The following is a 16,375-nucleotide window of genomic DNA, read 5'->3' on the forward strand; positions in this document are numbered from 1 at the left end:
TGATTGTCAAAATTCAATTTTATTATCTTCTATTTGACAAATAGTCGGGTTTAAAACAGCAGTGATCCGATAAAGTTCACAGAAAGGACAGTAAGCAGCTAACCCACGTCTAAAGGAACCTTTTTTAAATAATCAACATTAATTTGGAGTCACTTAGTAAAGGTTTATATGGCAAAGGGGTGGTTAAAGATTGAGCTTGAAGATTTGTGCTTCATCATACTACAGCCTTGGGCTGTTCTCCAACTCCCCCAGCTAAGTGGTAGACAGCCAGGCTGACTTCGTGTGCAAGTTTATCTGCATTTTCCTGAAAAGAAGAACGATTACAGCATGAAGATTGAAACTCAAGGGAACAGTCAATCATGTCTTCCTAGTGTGACAAATGCTTTGGTCAGCTGTACTCAAAAACCGAGCCTGCCAACAGTGACCATATTTTAAAGTACCTCTCACACCACTTGTTGAGTTCAGTTCAGATTAACATTTTTTCTCCCAGCTACAACAGAGCAGGTCCCAATAATTATACCAAGGAGGGTTTCTTCCCAACACAGTTTCAAAGAGCAGTTCTTGCCAAGACTGCAGAAGGGTTACAAAGATCCAGGCAAGCTACTGCAACCGTCATAATTAAGACTTCCCCACAAGTGGCTACTATTTGCATTTAGAAAACAGCATGCAAGTTAAGTGCGCATGAAATGCATTTAATATCAAGTTTAATTTGGCCCACAGACACTTTGAAAGTAAAAATAAAAAAAGGGGGGGAGGGATGGAAGATGTGCAAGCAGATTTCTTCCCAGCAAACTACTCTGGTCCTCCCTGTTTTGTTTTCTTGAGATTTCCCCCAACACACACAACTTAGAAAGCAAAAGGACACAAGATCTCTTCTGCCTGCCCTTTTCTGTCACTCCCCTCTTGCTTCTTCCAGCTGTTTTGAAGCAGGGGAAAGGAGGAGGAAGAGAGGAGCACACACAAAATCTTATAACCCAAACTATGGAAAGTCGGGGAGGGGTTGTTCAGAAGAGGGTGCACAAAGAATAAATTTCATATGTCTCCCCAAAAAAAGAAGCCCCAGGGAAGAGGACAGTTGGTGAGCAAACTGGGGGAGGGAGGGAGGGAGGAAGTTGCATTGAGTCTCTGAGCTGCTAGATGCTGAACTGTTTGCCTGTATTTCCCTCCCAAAGATTCCTGGGAAGAGGGACTGACTGCTAAACCAATCTGGGAATTGTAGCTCAGTGAGAGGAATAGGAACCCTTCTAACAACTCTCAGCACCCTTCACAAACTACAGTTGCCAGGCTTTTTGGAGGGAAGCCATGACTGTTTAAAGTGGAAGAATACTGCTTTAAATGGATGGTGCAGATGGGACCTACATTTAGTAACAGTTTAAACGATGATAAAACTACTTTAATGTTAGCAGCTGGGGGGGGGGCAAGTGGAAATCTACCACCTGCACTCAAAATTCTTCATCCCCACACTGCACTATGGATCTGCATTCCTTCAGTTCTGACCTGTGTGTCAGCTTCAGCATAGACTCTGACAATGTCTTCCGTTCCAGATGGGCGAACAAAAGCTCGAGCCAATTTAAACGTCTTGGCAAGGGTATCAATTTTCTCTTGCAGCCCTGGGGGTGTGACTGCTCGTCTTTCAGCATCCGTAGTGTCAATTATGCATCTGTCAGCAACCTACAAGTCCAAGAAAAGAAAGTGACATAATCTGGCTGGTTAAAATGCTAATGGGACCTGTAGACTTTGCAACAATAGGAGGAGGAAGAATTGTTCAGCAGGAAAGAGCTAGGACTCAGAGCTGGGCTTTAATCTGGATTTGACGGGAGAGCTCTACAAGACCCTTAAGATACTGTCAGTTCTGCACAAACTTCCACTTACATTTCTCAGTCTTTGGTTATCAATGGCTATATCCTCCCACTCACATGTTCCTAGACCTAATCCACTTTTTATTTTTGTCCATCACTGAATCTGCTCGACTGTTACAAGGTTTCTATCTCAACATCCCAGATCTGGGTTTTTTGACAGGTGCACAAGTCAACTCACACAGTATTAACATATGCATAACAGCTTAGCAAGGGGGTGGGGTGGGGTAAATCCACAAGCTAAATTGTTGTGATTGTTTTTATTATTCTTCCAAAGGAAAGGGAGAAATGTTTTCCCCAGGTAGCATGCCATCACATGGGTAATTGCGCCATCTAGCACCCAAAGGCAAGAATGCACTAACGTCAAGATCCGGGGCAACCATGCCCCTCCCACTCCAGTTCATTCTCGCCTTCGTCCGAGGCTAGTCATATCTTTAGCGTGAGGAATTCGTTTAGGAGTTCTAAGGACACATGGTTGGCTAGTCAACATCGAAAAGAGTCATCTCAAGCCAACTCAGCGGCTGCAACATCTGGGAGCAATATTGGACACTGCGCAGGCCATGGTCTTCCTGTCTCCCAAGCATATCACAACCATCCGAGACATGGCAACTTGGCTGATGCAACATTCAAAGACGGATGTAATGCTTCTGGCAAAAGTTCTTGGGACGTTAGTCTCCACCATTCATATCATACCGTGGGCTCGTCATCACACCCGACCACTGCAGTGGGCCCTATTGCCATTCCAGGCGGACATTGCCAACTCCAACCATCACGTGATACCCTTGAATCCATCACTGCGTGCGTCTTTCCGCTGGTGGGTGACCACTCAACGCCTCAGCAGGGGTACTCCGTTCCGGGAGCCAGACAAAACTATAATAACCACAGACGCCAGCCTGACTGGCTGGGGGCCCCACTGCAACTCTCTATTGGTCCAGGGGGTGTGGTCCAGAGGGGAGCAATGTCTGAACATCAACTGGCTGGAACTAAGAGCTGTCCATCTTGCCCTTCGGCATTTCCAGTCAATCTTGAAGTTGGAGCATGTGCTAATCCAGACGGACAACACGTGTAAAATCACATTTGAACAGGCAAGGGAGAACCAGGTCTCAAGTCGTCCAGATAGAGGCGACTCGACTCTTCGACTGGGCCGAGAATCATCTTTCGTCACTCAGGGCAGAGCATCTCAGCGGGGTTCTGAACGTAGTGGCGGACTGGCTCAGCAAGCAGCAAGTGAGCCCGGGAGAGTGGAAACTTCGTCCAGCTGTGTTCGCCCTTCTTCAGCGTCAGTTCGGCACTCTCTCGGTGGACCTCTTCGCATCGAGTCACAATTCCCAGCCGCCCCACTACTTCTTGAGGTATCTGGACTTGACAGCAGAATCAGTGGATGCACTGTTAACTCCCTGGCCGGACGGTCTGTTGTACGCTTTCCCTCCAATACCTCTTCTGGCCAGGACACTGAGGAAACTGTGCCGCGAAGGGGCTCAAGTGGTACTGTTAGCCCCCTACTGGCCTCGCCGACCGTGGTTTTTGGACCTTCTCTCTCTGTCAATAGCAGAACCCCTGAGGTTGCCTGTCGGACCGGACCTTCTCTCACAGGGACCGATCTGGCATCCGGATCCCGACTGGCTGTGTTTGATGGCTTGATGTTTGAACGGAAGCAGCTGAGTTCCACAGGGCTACCTCAGGGGGTGGTTGATACCATTCTGGCATCTAGGAGGCCTTCAACAAATCGTATATACCAGAGTACTTGGCTGGCGTTTTCCAACAGGTGCACGTCCCAGGGCCTCTTACCTTCTTGAGTCACAGTACAACAGGTTCTGCAGTTTCTGTATAGAGGGCTGAAAATGGGACTGAAAGGGAACACACTGCGTCGACATGCCCCTACTATCTCCTCAGTTCTGCCAGTCTTTTCGTCTGCTGTACCCTTGGGCTCGCATCCGCTTATCAAACATTTTTTGAGAGGGGCTGCTCTCCTTTCTCCGGCCGTGCATCACCATTTCCCCTCTTGGAGTCTGCCAAAGGTTCTACAAGCCCTGCAGCACCCTCCATTTGAACCTCTTGCTTCAGTTCCACTGTGTCTGTTATCCTTCAAGGTTCTGTTTTTGGTGGCAATTACATTGGCGAGAAGAGTCTCAGAGTTGGGAGCCTTGTCACTGGCCTGCCATCTCTACATTTTTCATAAGGACTCAGTAGTATTGAGGCCAGATCCATCTTTTTGTCCCAAGGTCAGCTCAGTCTTCCATTGCAACCAGGACATTGTTCTTCCATCATTCTGTCCAAAACCCGTACATCCATTGGAGAAGGCCTGGCACTCGCTAGATATTTGCAGAGCTCTTAAGCTCTATCTATCTCGAACCCAGGACATAAGACTAACGGAATCACTATTTGTATCCTTTCACCCAAGGACCCTAGGAAAAAAGGTCGCTAAATCCACTTTGTCGTGTTGGTTGCACACCTGTATTACTCTAGCTCAGCCTTTCCCAACCAGTGTGCCTCAGCCAGCATTGCCAATGGTCAGGAAGATGGGAGTTGTGGTCCAACAACATCTGGAGGCACACTGGTTGGGAAAGGCTGCTCTAGCTTATGAGTCACTTAGCCTTCCAGTGCCTACTAAGATAACGGCACATTCCACCAGGTCAGCCGCTACTACGGCTGCCTTCGCAACCAACGCACCTCTTGCAGACATCTGTAGAGCGGCTGTATGGTCTACTCCAGATTCCTTTATTAAGCATTATAAGATAGACCGCTACGCTTCTGCTGACGCCTCTTTTGGGAAGCGTGTTCTGCAACAGGTTATTTCTCATGAATAATCAGTGGGTGGTCCCTCCCTATAAGGGCTGCTTTGGTACATCCCACGTGATGGCATGCTACCTGGGGAAAATGGACCATTGGTCTCACCTGAAGGGTGATTTTCACAGGTAGCATGCCATCACAGCCCTCCCTGTTGGAGGATTTGGGGTGTTTTTTAACATTATTTAACGGATTACTATTCCCTGTTTTTTATACATTAGGTCAAGATCCTTTGTTATGTTAGGAATGTACTTGTTCCTGTATTTTCCTTGCTAGTAGGCCAGTTGGTCATTATATTCTTTCAGATATCCCACTTTGGACTCGTCGCGAATGAACTGGAGTGGGAGGGGCACGGTTGCCCTGGATCTTGACTTTAGTGCATTCTTGCCTTCGGAGCCTAGATGGCGCAATTACCCACGTGATGGCATGCTACCTGTGAAAATCACCCTTCATGTGAGACCAATGGTCCATTTTACTGGTATAGGAGACAAAGCATATTTCCAGCTTTAGTGGGAAATGGCTGCAAGGACCAACACACCAAAGCACAGGATGAAAATCTGTCCCCAATTTCAAGGCAGAGAAGATGACAAATTCTGCAGGTTTTGGTGCACTGGAAGAAGTGTGGCAATGAATTTAGCTTTTTGCCATCCAGCATAACTATTTCCAGACATGCATGCTCATCACAGAAGGGCTTCCAGGTACGATTATGTGATTAGAGCTAATTCCTACTGCAACATTTAAAATTACTGCATCGTCTCCTGCTATAGGAAATGCCCTTGAGCAGCCATGCGCTGTTTCATACCAGGGCCAGAGCCAGTAAGTTGAAGAGTTATCATTACAGTGCATAGTATGTGGTGTGGTGTTTTTTTAAGGTATCCTACTTTTTTAAGTATTTGCCTAACAAACAAGGAAGACCCGGAGAGTGTGAAAAGTCTCCTAGTGTGCAATACAACAGTCATTTGTGTTCATATGCAGATGAGAAAGCAAGGTAGCAGGTTACTGGAATGAGCCATTGCCGTAAGCGACAGCATCTCTGACCAGCACAGGTTTCCCAACACTGTTTTCCCACTAACCTTCACTTTGAGTTGCCGGTTGGGAAGATCTGTGTACATGGCATCCCACTGTTGTACCGTGAAGTTCTTCAGAGCCAAGATGGCTTCAATCACTAGCATGTCTGAGATAGCATCACCAACAGTCTAGTGTATACAAAAAAAAAAGGGGGGGTGAACAAAACCAGTAAAGAAAAGCAGTATGGCAGAGTCAGCTTTGATTCCAGATGATAATCTAGATTCTCACACTAGGTGAGCCTAAAAACTGACACCTATTGGATATTTTTTTCTATATGTAGGCCTTGCACCGCCTCTTCTGGAAAAAAGATGCTGGTTTTTCATAGCAATAAGAAAACCTTAAGGAGTTTGGGTGTGCAAGAATGCAGTTTATTATTATTAACATTATTATTCTTATTTACTTATTTATTACTACTAGTACAACTACATTTATATCCTGCCTTTCCTGCAAGGAGCTCAAGGTGGTGTACGTGGATCTCCCCTCTCATTTTATCTTGACAACAATCTTTTTACGTACAACAGCCTGAAAGAAGGTGACCAGCCCAAGGTCAGCCAGTGAGCTTCATGGATGAGTGGGGATTTGAAGCCTGGTCTCTCAGGCCCTAGTCCAACACTTCAATCACTACCATCATGCTGGCTATCAATGTGCCATTTCAATGTCACAGTAAACTGTGATTTGAATGAGCCACAGCAAGCCTCAGGGCTCACATGTTTCCTCATCCCTATTCCTCCCTCTGCCATGGCCACAAGGTTCCATTTTTGATTAACCAAAGTTTAGCATAATGCCTGAATCTTAACTATGTGAATCTTAACTACGTTTTATTGAATTAAGTCAAATTCACAACACATGGTTTGATGTTTTGTTTCAAACAAAGTAAAGCCACCGTTTATTAGATTTAGACAAAGTGACGAGCTGTCGTTAATCAAAAACAGACATGAGAGCTTCCAAACTTCTTCCAGGTGGAGTGAAGGTGAAGAGAGCAGTGTGTGAGTCCAAGGCTCACTGCAGATCACTCCCATCACAATAAACCGTGGTTTATTGTGACTTCTGAACTCAGTATTATTTATTTATTTATTATTTGATTTATATTCCTCCCAGCAGGAGCCCTGCATAAGCATGGCCTAATGGACTGCCTTCAAGTCGATTCCGACTTATGGCGACTCTATGAATAGTGTTTTCATGGTAAGTGGTATTCAGAGGGGGTTTACCATTGCCCTCCTCTGAGGCTGAGAGGCAGTGACTGGCCCACGGTCACCCAGTGAGCTTCGTGGCTGTGTGGGGATTGGAACCCTGGTCTCCCGGGCTGTAGTCCAACACCTTAACCACTACACCACACACTGGCTTTCATATAAGCAGAGGCTGGTTTAAAATTTATTTGTGTAAAAGAACTAGAAAAGAGATTCAGCAGACATCCAAGACCTGTGCGCTCCGTTTGCAAAAATATTGGATACCCATTAATTAACTGAAGTGCAAATGTTTTGTATCGTGGAAAACTGACCTAGTAAATAGTAGGCATTTTGACTATCCAAAAGCTGAGGTGATAGAATTGCTTGGTTTGTGCCTGGCAATCTGGTCCCATCAGGAACGATTTCCAGGACTGAGATCATCCGGCAGTCTAAACTGACTCTGTTCACCATCTGTGTGCTACAATGCCCTAAAGGAGCTGAGAAATGTCAAGCAGCACTGTGTGAGGCAGGATTACTTAAGTAGGAACAGACAGCAGCAGGTGCAAACCTTTTCAAGATCTGACCCAGCACAGCGCGAGTGAGCACCATACGCCCACATGCAGGGTGAAGCCCTTATTTTTAATTTAAGAGCATAGTCCTAGGGAATGTGAAAGCACCTTTGAGCATGTGCATAGTTCCCTCCCCCCGACCAACCACACCGGGTATCAATATATCTGGCATCTGAACAAGAACTCTTCAGTAGGTCTTTAGAAATCAAGTTTTGGCAACGGGTGTAAATGCAGCCACAGCACATCTGTAAATTTGGGGACTAACAGAACACCTCTCTGTTTCATTGCCTTTGGCAACCCATTTGCCACCCTGGGCTCCTGCTGGGAGGAAGGGCGGGATACAAATTAAATAAATAATAATAAATAATAATAAATAATAATTCCTTGTTGACCCAAAACGATACTTATATGGCAACCTGTGGCTCTTCAAAGGTTGTTGGGCTCCAACTCTCATCAGCCCCAGACAACATGGCCAATGGTGAGGGGAGTTGTAGTCCAACAACATCTGGAGGGCCACCAGTTCCTGTCCTCTACTATAGGCCCACAAAACGTTGATCCTGTCTCCAGTTTATTTCCAAAGTGAGAATGATCGCTAACCACCATCAAAACTAGCTTTGGTTATTTTTCATAACGTTTTCATTGAGCCAAGGAAGCCAATTCTCATCAGAATCTCTGACATTAAAAATGTCTTGCAGATAGCAGACCCTCACACTCATGGAAAAAAATCATCACTGGATGTCAAGCTCACATAGTCACTCTTGTCCACTCCTCCTACTTTGTAACCTGTAAAATCCTACAACAGACTCTAAAAATAAGTTCACTCCTCCTTTCTTTTAGATGAAAAAAAAGGGGGCAGAAAGTTTTGAAATGGAGATCATTACAAATAAACCACCATGGAAAGCTGTGATTTTATATTGGCCAAAAGGCAGAGCCCATGATTCTGTAGTACCGTGAATTGACCCAATAGTCTCTAGAACAGCTGAATGCTTAAAACAGAGGGGGGAGGAATATCCTCCACAATCTCCCAGTCAAACGTCATAGGTAAAGCAAAGCAATTTGGGAAAACAAATATATTATTGGGCTATTGGGAACTATATAAAATATAAATCACCACAGTCATTCAATTTCTCAAGGATCAAGAGGCTAAACGCCAAACCTTTATCATCAGATTCAAGTCGCTACCAGGGATAGAGTGAGCATTCAAAGCAAAGGTTCTTGACTACGTGAGCACTCTTGCTAACTGTAACAGGCAAATCAAAGCAGACCACTTGGACTCCATTGGTACTCCCTCCCCCAAGGACGCCTCCTCAGCAAAGACTGGAGAGTCCAAGGGGACAGCTCATCCAGTGGCAAATGACACAAAATGACATTCTTCTATCAGGGGATCATGGTCCCACCCATTACATATGGATTCCAGATCATCAACTTCCTAAAAAAATATAATTTACTCCGCCGACATGTGCTACTGTCTTTTCAAACCAGAGATGTCTTGTAGCATCTTTGAAACTCTTAGCATTAACAACGTAAAGGCAAACTTGAGCTCTGCGTCAACATTCCTACCTGATTTATCAAGTCAATCATGTTTTCAAGCATCTTTGCAGCTTCTCTTTTTTGGTTGTTTTTTTCCTCTTTCGCCTGGTATCTAATCTTCTCTTCTGCAGCTTTACTGAACAGTACCTGGAAGGAACAGCATCTACAATCACCTGAAGCATGGCCATTACCACCTGCATCTTCCAGTTAACACAAAGGATGGGTTTTCGCCAGCTGTGTCATGGTGGCTTTGAAAGGAAGGCTGCTGCTCCCGCCCCCGCCCAAATGGCGAGTCCATAACGATAGTGATATGGAAACATGTGAGTGTGCTAGGTTTTATTCACATCCTATGAGAAGGATCCTATCCCAAAAAAGAACTGCCAAGATCACAGCAAAGCTCCATGCAGTCCAGCTCCCATTTCTGACACCAGATATATTGATGGGAAGCTCACAAACAAGGGCAAGAGGTCCCCCAGACTTCCTCTAGTGTCTGACCCTGGAATCTTGTACTCAGGTTCTAGACACAAGGCAGTTATTTTCAGTGGAACTTTGATTGCCACCCACTGGAGGCAACAACCTTTTCATTGGTTACATCAAGGGTGGGCAACTTGCCTCTGCCTAACTGTATGCAGCCTTCAGGCTCATTTCAACAGCACTCTGCAAATGAGTGATCCAGATCTCTGGCAAATAGTAGCCTTCTGGGCTAGGAGGAAGAAGGGGGCATAAAGAGATAGATAGATTAGACAGAGAAAGAGAGCAGGTGGTATAATGGGTTAAGAACTTAACAAGGCCCATCTAGATGAGCATCTTGTTCTCAGTGACCAACCCAAAGCCTATGGAAAGCCCACAAGCAAGACCTGAACCCAACAGTGCTCTCCCCACTTGTGATTCCCAGCAACTAGTATTCAAAAGCATCCTGCCTCCAAGAGTGTAGGTAGAACATAGCCACTGCGGCTAGTAGCCATCGGTAGCCTTATCCTCCATGAATTTATCTAAATCTTTTAAAGAAAGAGGCTGCAGAAGAGGGAGAAAAGGGATATGCCCATATGCACTGCTGGCGTTGGTCTCACTCACCATCCGCATGTGGCCCAGACAGAAAAAAAGCTTGCCCATCCCAAGGTTACATACTCTCTTATCCCCATTAAGCAAAAGCCAGGCAGAAACCACTACTGAGACTGCCAAGCTCTTAACTCACTCCAGCCTCTGGTTTACTTCTTGGCAAACAAATTAGGGGAAAAACTGGGATGAGATCTAGGATACAACAGCATTGGATACAGGAGACAAGAAAAGGAAGGATTCATGGACGTTATGGTGGTGTGGTGGGGAACAAGAGAAAATCCATTTTACCTGTTAAGACAGGGTGCAAAGCAAGGTTTGTTCTCTTTTACTCTTGGGACTTCGAGATGACGCTTATAACAAAAGGTGGGCAAAGGGGGGAGAGAGAGAGACTGTGAGCCCGAAATACTTACTGTGCCGTGACCGTTTGCCTCAAAATAAACTCCAATGTCAAATTCCTGAGCCTTGTGATGCAGGTACTTCACTCCTGTTTTGGCACAGTGGACAGGCACCTAGGAGAGGAAGACCAGGGGAACTGTCTGTGTGCGCCACCGGAGAGGGGGGTGGAGGGAGACCTCCAGTGTCGCACTTAAAAACCAAGATCTGGGACCAAGGGAAACGCTGGAAGTTATGAGCCCAGGACAAGTGTAAGTGCTGCAATTCCATTTGAAAAAGCTTTTATTTTTTAATGTGAGGCCAGCTCATAAGGACAAAGTTGGAGAAGGTGGCTGCTTGAACAACGTCCAGGAGCGCACTACAGCAACACGATTGCTTCCCTCCCCAAAAAGAGACACAGCAAAGAACTTTCCTGGTTGTTCCTGGTGAAACGATCAAGCAAGCAGCACACATCTTTTGGCCAGCGTCTCCAAGTGTGCTTTCTGGGACATTCAGAGGGATACCTTGGAAAATGGAACAAGAGAATCTCTCTGTTCCGCTTGGCAAACGGTTCTCCTGACTACTAGGGCACAGCAGCACAGGACTACGCTATTGTTCCTGACTCTCAGGCTGCCCAGAGAATATTGGAGGTTGGGATACAGCTTCAACAAAAGTATCAAGAAAGTTACAAGTTGTCCACTGCCAGGAGAATAGCTTCTTCTACTTGTACCAAAACTAAAATCTCATGCCTGCCATAAAACCTGCAGGAATGTTAATGCAAAAAATGTTTTAAACAATAGCAGAGTTAGGTAATGTTAGATTTTGGACTTAATGGTCACATGCAGGGAGGGGGGCCCTTAAGATGGCAATATTACTTCACTTACTTCAAAATCAGGGAAACCAATCCTGCTGCACTTGGGGACCCTTCTTCTCATTCTCCTGAGTGGAGCCCTGGACTTCTGTCGCAAAGTCCTGCACTCATAGCACCACTGGTTATAGACAGGGTCACCTATTTCACCAAACTAATCGCCATGAAATCCAAGACCCTGAATATGAGGGCCAGGATCAATTCTGATTTTAATTATTATTTTGGAGAAAAAGGTGGAATTCAGTAGCATCTCCTCCTCAAGTCTTGGTTATAAAAAGATTTACTTGTGCTGTATGTGCACGTATGATTAAGCTTAGATAATTTCTAGATTACTTTTAAGCAAAGACACAAACGAGATGGTATGGCATGGCAAGGCAGAGGTAAATTAGTACCTTCATGGTTTCTTCCAAATAACGCGTAGAGCTCCCATTGGCATAGGCTGTTTGTATGACTGCAAACGATAAGGTCTGCCCAGCCTAAAGGAACAGAGACGCACAATTTTCACAATCAGATACGCATCTTCATGAAAACACTGGACAAAATAACAATATGCCTTGGACGTTTATACATCCCAGTTGACAAATATGTGATAACACTTCACATTGGGACAGGATGTGTTCTTCACTTGAGCTTTCAGAACTTGAAAACAGGGCAAGAATGCTATTGGCAAAGGGCGAGAGTACATTTGTTGCAGAACTTGGAAAAGTTACTTTTTTTGAACTACAACTCCCATCAGCTCAATCCAGCGGCCATGCTGGCTGGGGCTGATGGGAGTTGTAGTTTTAAAAAGTAACTTCCCCAAGCTCTGATCTATGGTCATCAATTTTGGGTTGGCATGTCACGTATTCCACAAGGCTTGAAGAATCGCCTTGCTTTCTACTTAAAGGCAACTAACTGCCTTTAATGAGTAATTTTAAGGAGTTGTTGTTACTTTGTTTTATTCTGATCTAATTTCTTTTCAAAAAATTAACTATATGCTGACCTGCTGTTGAAAAACAAAAACAAAGAGCTGTTCAGTGAAACACTGTTAAAAACTGTAATAATTAATTACATTTTCAATTGTTAATTTCGTTGATTCACAATAACAGTTATGGCTGCAAGGCTATGCACAGGTACCTGTAAATAACCCCCACTGACCACATCAGGACTTATCAGTAATATGGCAGAGGTCACACTTCCAGGACATGCCTCAAGATTATAAAGAGTTTTAGAAAATTGTTGGTGCCATCAAGAATGTGACAGGCTTTGAGCGTGTGTGGGACTGTGAGTTAGGTTTTTTTGCTTTCTGAAATCCATAGTCCTTCCATGTACAGAAATGGACTTACAGCAAGGATGTCTATCAGTCACAAATGCAAAGAACAAAAAAGGAAAAAGCAGGATCAGCCCTTTAGCAGCGATTAACTGTGCAGAGTTTGGGACATTGTATCCGTCTTCTGGATCATGCAAACTTTCTTAGAGGTGAAGCAGACATTCAGTGCACTGGAAAATGGAGCCGATCTGTGACATTTCAGAACAAAGTGCACCAGGTTCTCCAGTTATTATGGTAATTAATGTAGGATGAAAACTTCTTATACAACTTGGATTGTAAATATCCTAGTGAATTATACAATACCTTTTGCAACATTATTATTACTGCTAGCTTTTGTATCTTTTTAAATTATGGGAAGAGTGTGGAATTGGATCAGTCACAGCAAATAGTTGCCCCTATTTGCCTGTACCGATCAGCACTTTTACACCCTTCTAATATAAACATTTTTATATATAAATAAAGACTAAAGAAAACATTCACAGGATTGTAATTAGCATAATCAGCAAACCGTTTCTCTGTTTTTGTCCACCGTTATTTCCCTGGCCAGCTGACCAGATGGGTCAAATGTCTGACACTGATGCAATACCATACACAGTGTCTGCTTTTCAATGTTGGGAAGTCATGTAAGATTTTTTAATATTATTGTATATTCTATAGGCCACAGGTTTTTTAACTCTTCAGTATCTATGTAACAACAAGACATAAAGGTTGCTTATGTAGGTTCTCCCCTTCCACCTCCTAGCGTCTCTCCCTTCCAAAATCAAAACAGTAACTGGGATCCCCTATCCAGGCAAAGGTAGAGCAGGAGGTGGGAAGAACCACCACCACTGAGCCTCACGGCAGGTGAATTTGCTCTTTTTGCTGAAAATACTGATCAAGCAAACTGCTTTTAGACTGAACCATGGCTTGCCCTCTTCAGCAGTAGCAAACAACAGCAAAGCTCCAAATGCACACAGCCCATTCTCTCCTTAAACTCATCCTGAAGGACCCTCTGGCAATGATGTCTGTTAACATCCTTGCAGGCTGATCACCAGCATGAACTTGTCAGCAGAGGGGCACAAAATGTCTTCTTGTACAACCACACAGTGCTTGGGAACAGCCGCTCCAGGGCATTTTCTACTGTACAGATGTACTTCCAAAGCGGTTTAACCTAGCATTGTGAATAAACCCCTCAAAGCTACCAGCTTGCAAGATGCTTTTTTTCTTTTTTCTCACTTGCTTTTTACTCATAATAGGGGCTGGTAGTGGATGAATAGATCACTTCTTTCAATCTTTGCCAACTGGCTATAATTTTTTTTAAAAGATTGCAGGCTAGACACACCGCAGGCAGCGTACTCAATGCCTCCTCCAAGAAACGACTTGGTTTCTAAGCTGAGCACACAGGAAACATGTGCACAGTTCAGAAACCAAGTGGTGTGATAGAAGAGGCAAAGGTTCACCACTCCTGCATCTCCAGCATAGGACTGGAGGAACAGAGCAATACATCCTTCCTTTGCCAGCCTGCTACATTTCTGTGTTGGCCACAGGGGAAGGCTCTTTGCTTCTTCCGCAGCCAGCACAGAAGCCGTGAACTAATGAAGAAGGAAGAGAGTATTGCACCCCTCTTTTGCTAGCTCGCACATTCACCTAGATAGAATTCTATACACTCACCTGCCTGAAATTCTGGGTCACCTATGGCGACCAGGTAAATAATTAAATACAGGGCTGGTTTAAGGTCTTCCATTTTTTTGGCCACACTATTGCAACAGCAGTAGGTATTCTTGAAAAACATACATAGTTCTCACTACGGAATTCCATGGCTCTTTCTATATTGAGAACAAACCAAGTACATACGAGTGTGTGCTCATGGTAGATCAGGCAAAATTTACTCTTTAACCATCCAGCAGACTAGAGTAATACCCTTAACTGAAATAATTTGTTTACCCTGACCAGAAGTTCTTTAAGGAAAGTGCTGATTAGAGTTGCTATTTTATCTCCATCGAGAAGATGAAAATGGCCAGCAGCATCGTTGTAGTAGTAAACAATTCGGTCAGCGTCACCATCAAATGAGCAGCATCTCTCACTAGGCTTCATTTCCAATCCTAACAATTGGGGGGGGGAACAGAGTTGTTCAACAGCAAAAACACTGGTGCTTAAGGTTAAGACATTCTGTGTTCTGAATACTTTTCAGACCAACCTACAGACTAAGCAGAGGATAGGAGATAGCTAGAAATGAACTACTGGTTTTGTGAGGATTTCCTTGCAATGCAAGTTGCCAAAGTCTACATTTCTCAAAGAGGCATAATACTAATGATACAGGGCTCAACTGTGAATAGCGTATGCATATAGGCATGGAGAAAACATCCTTGAAGAAGATCCACATTAAGACTGTTTCCTGAGGATAATGAGAGGGAACAGAGGATTGTAAGAAATAAAATGGAGAAGGGGACAGAGAGTTGTTGTAGAGAGGATTAGTGAGAGAGAGTGAAATCAAATGGAAAATTTAAAACTCTACAGCAGGGGTTCCCAAACTGTGATCCATGGTTTTCATTCAGGTGGTCTGCAGCATGTCAGCAGTACACATTCATATTGATTTTTAATTGTATTTTTATTGCTTGCTTAATTTCTTACAAATGGAATGTATATTGTAATACAATGAAATCAAATAAATGATTTTTTTAAACAATATGTTTTAACCTTTTTTAAAAAAGATGTCTTGAAAGCTTTTTTAAAAAAATGTTTTAATGTATTTTAAAGTCTGTTTTTGTGATGTTTTAAAGTGTTTTTAGTGTTTCTGTTTGCCGCCCTGGGCTCCTGCTGGGAGGAAGGGCGGGATCTAAATCAAATAATAAATGAATAATAAAATAAATAAAAAGGCAATAAAAATACAATTAAAAATCATACAGCATCTAACACAGCATATTATAATCGCTACAAGTTGCAGAAAAAGCAACAAGTGGTCGGCTAAGACCCTCAGCCATTGTCGGGTGGTCCGTGAGGGAAAAAAAGGTTGGGACCCACTGCTCTGCAGTACAAACCTGTTCATTAGCAGGCACTATCCAATGTTAATCATATTCATAGCAGATCCATTAAAATAATGGTCCTGGCTAACTTGTCCATTGGTTTCAATGGGCCTACTCCAACTATGATTTAGCCGGTTATCACCCAGTGTTACCAGACTCATAACAAGCAATGGCCAAAAAAAGAATGCTTGAAGGAACTTAGGAAGTTGCCTTATATAGAGTCAGATTATTGGCCCATCTAGCTCAGTATGGTCTACACTGATTGGCACTGGCTCTCCAGGGTTTCAGAAAGGTGACTTTCCCAGCCCTAGGAGATGCCTGGGATTAAACCAGGGATCTTCTGCATGCAAAGAATGTGCTCTGCCACTGAGCTTCCTCACTAATATGGAGCATTAAAGTTTTAAAGTATTCAGTAGTATTAAAAGTATTAAAACTAATGAGCTGAGTGTGGATAGTTTCAATTCCAAACAGCAAGAATGGTCATCACACTAACCATAATGCCAATAGGCTACAATAATAGCAATCAAGAGCTTTGTCAAAAAGAAAAATAAACCTTTTGCATAATAGCCTAATGTGCAAAGTAGAAAAGGTATATTTAAAATGGAAAAAAAGTTTTTTGGTCAAATTAAAATACAAAAGCTAAAGTTAACTTTGTGGTCCAAATAGAAATGTCACATGTCAGCCTGCCCTACATTTCACTAAGCTAAAGCTGATGGAAGTTGGCCCAGCATGAAAATGGGGAATTTCAAAACATACTTCACAAATCCCAAAGCTCTATCTGCAATATGG

The 16,375-nt window shown here is 43.7% G+C and overlaps 1 protein-coding gene across 2 annotated transcripts in view; it reads right to left on the reverse strand.

Annotated features, from left to right (window-relative positions):
• Positions 1-16,375, reverse strand: part of PGM3 (phosphoglucomutase 3) — a 23,980-nt gene continuing 7,605 nt past the window's right edge. For both annotated transcript variants that reach the window (XM_061623223.1, XM_061623224.1), the window contains exons 7-13: positions 14,508-14,665; positions 11,668-11,751; positions 10,446-10,544; positions 9,007-9,123; positions 5,717-5,839; positions 1,498-1,671; positions 1-304 (exon numbers count right to left, since the gene is read on the reverse strand). In XM_061623223.1, coding sequence (XP_061479207.1) covers positions 215-304; positions 1,498-1,671; positions 5,717-5,839; positions 9,007-9,123; positions 10,446-10,544; positions 11,668-11,751; positions 14,508-14,665 — 845 coding nt within the window. In that variant the 3' untranslated portion in view covers positions 1-214. The remainder of the gene's footprint in view (positions 305-1,497; positions 1,672-5,716; positions 5,840-9,006; positions 9,124-10,445; positions 10,545-11,667; positions 11,752-14,507; positions 14,666-16,375) is intronic.

This window comes from Rhineura floridana, chromosome 4 (genome assembly GCF_030035675.1).
Source record: "Rhineura floridana isolate rRhiFlo1 chromosome 4, rRhiFlo1.hap2, whole genome shotgun sequence".
In the NCBI taxonomy this organism is placed as follows: domain Eukaryota; kingdom Metazoa; phylum Chordata; class Lepidosauria; order Squamata; family Rhineuridae; genus Rhineura; species Rhineura floridana.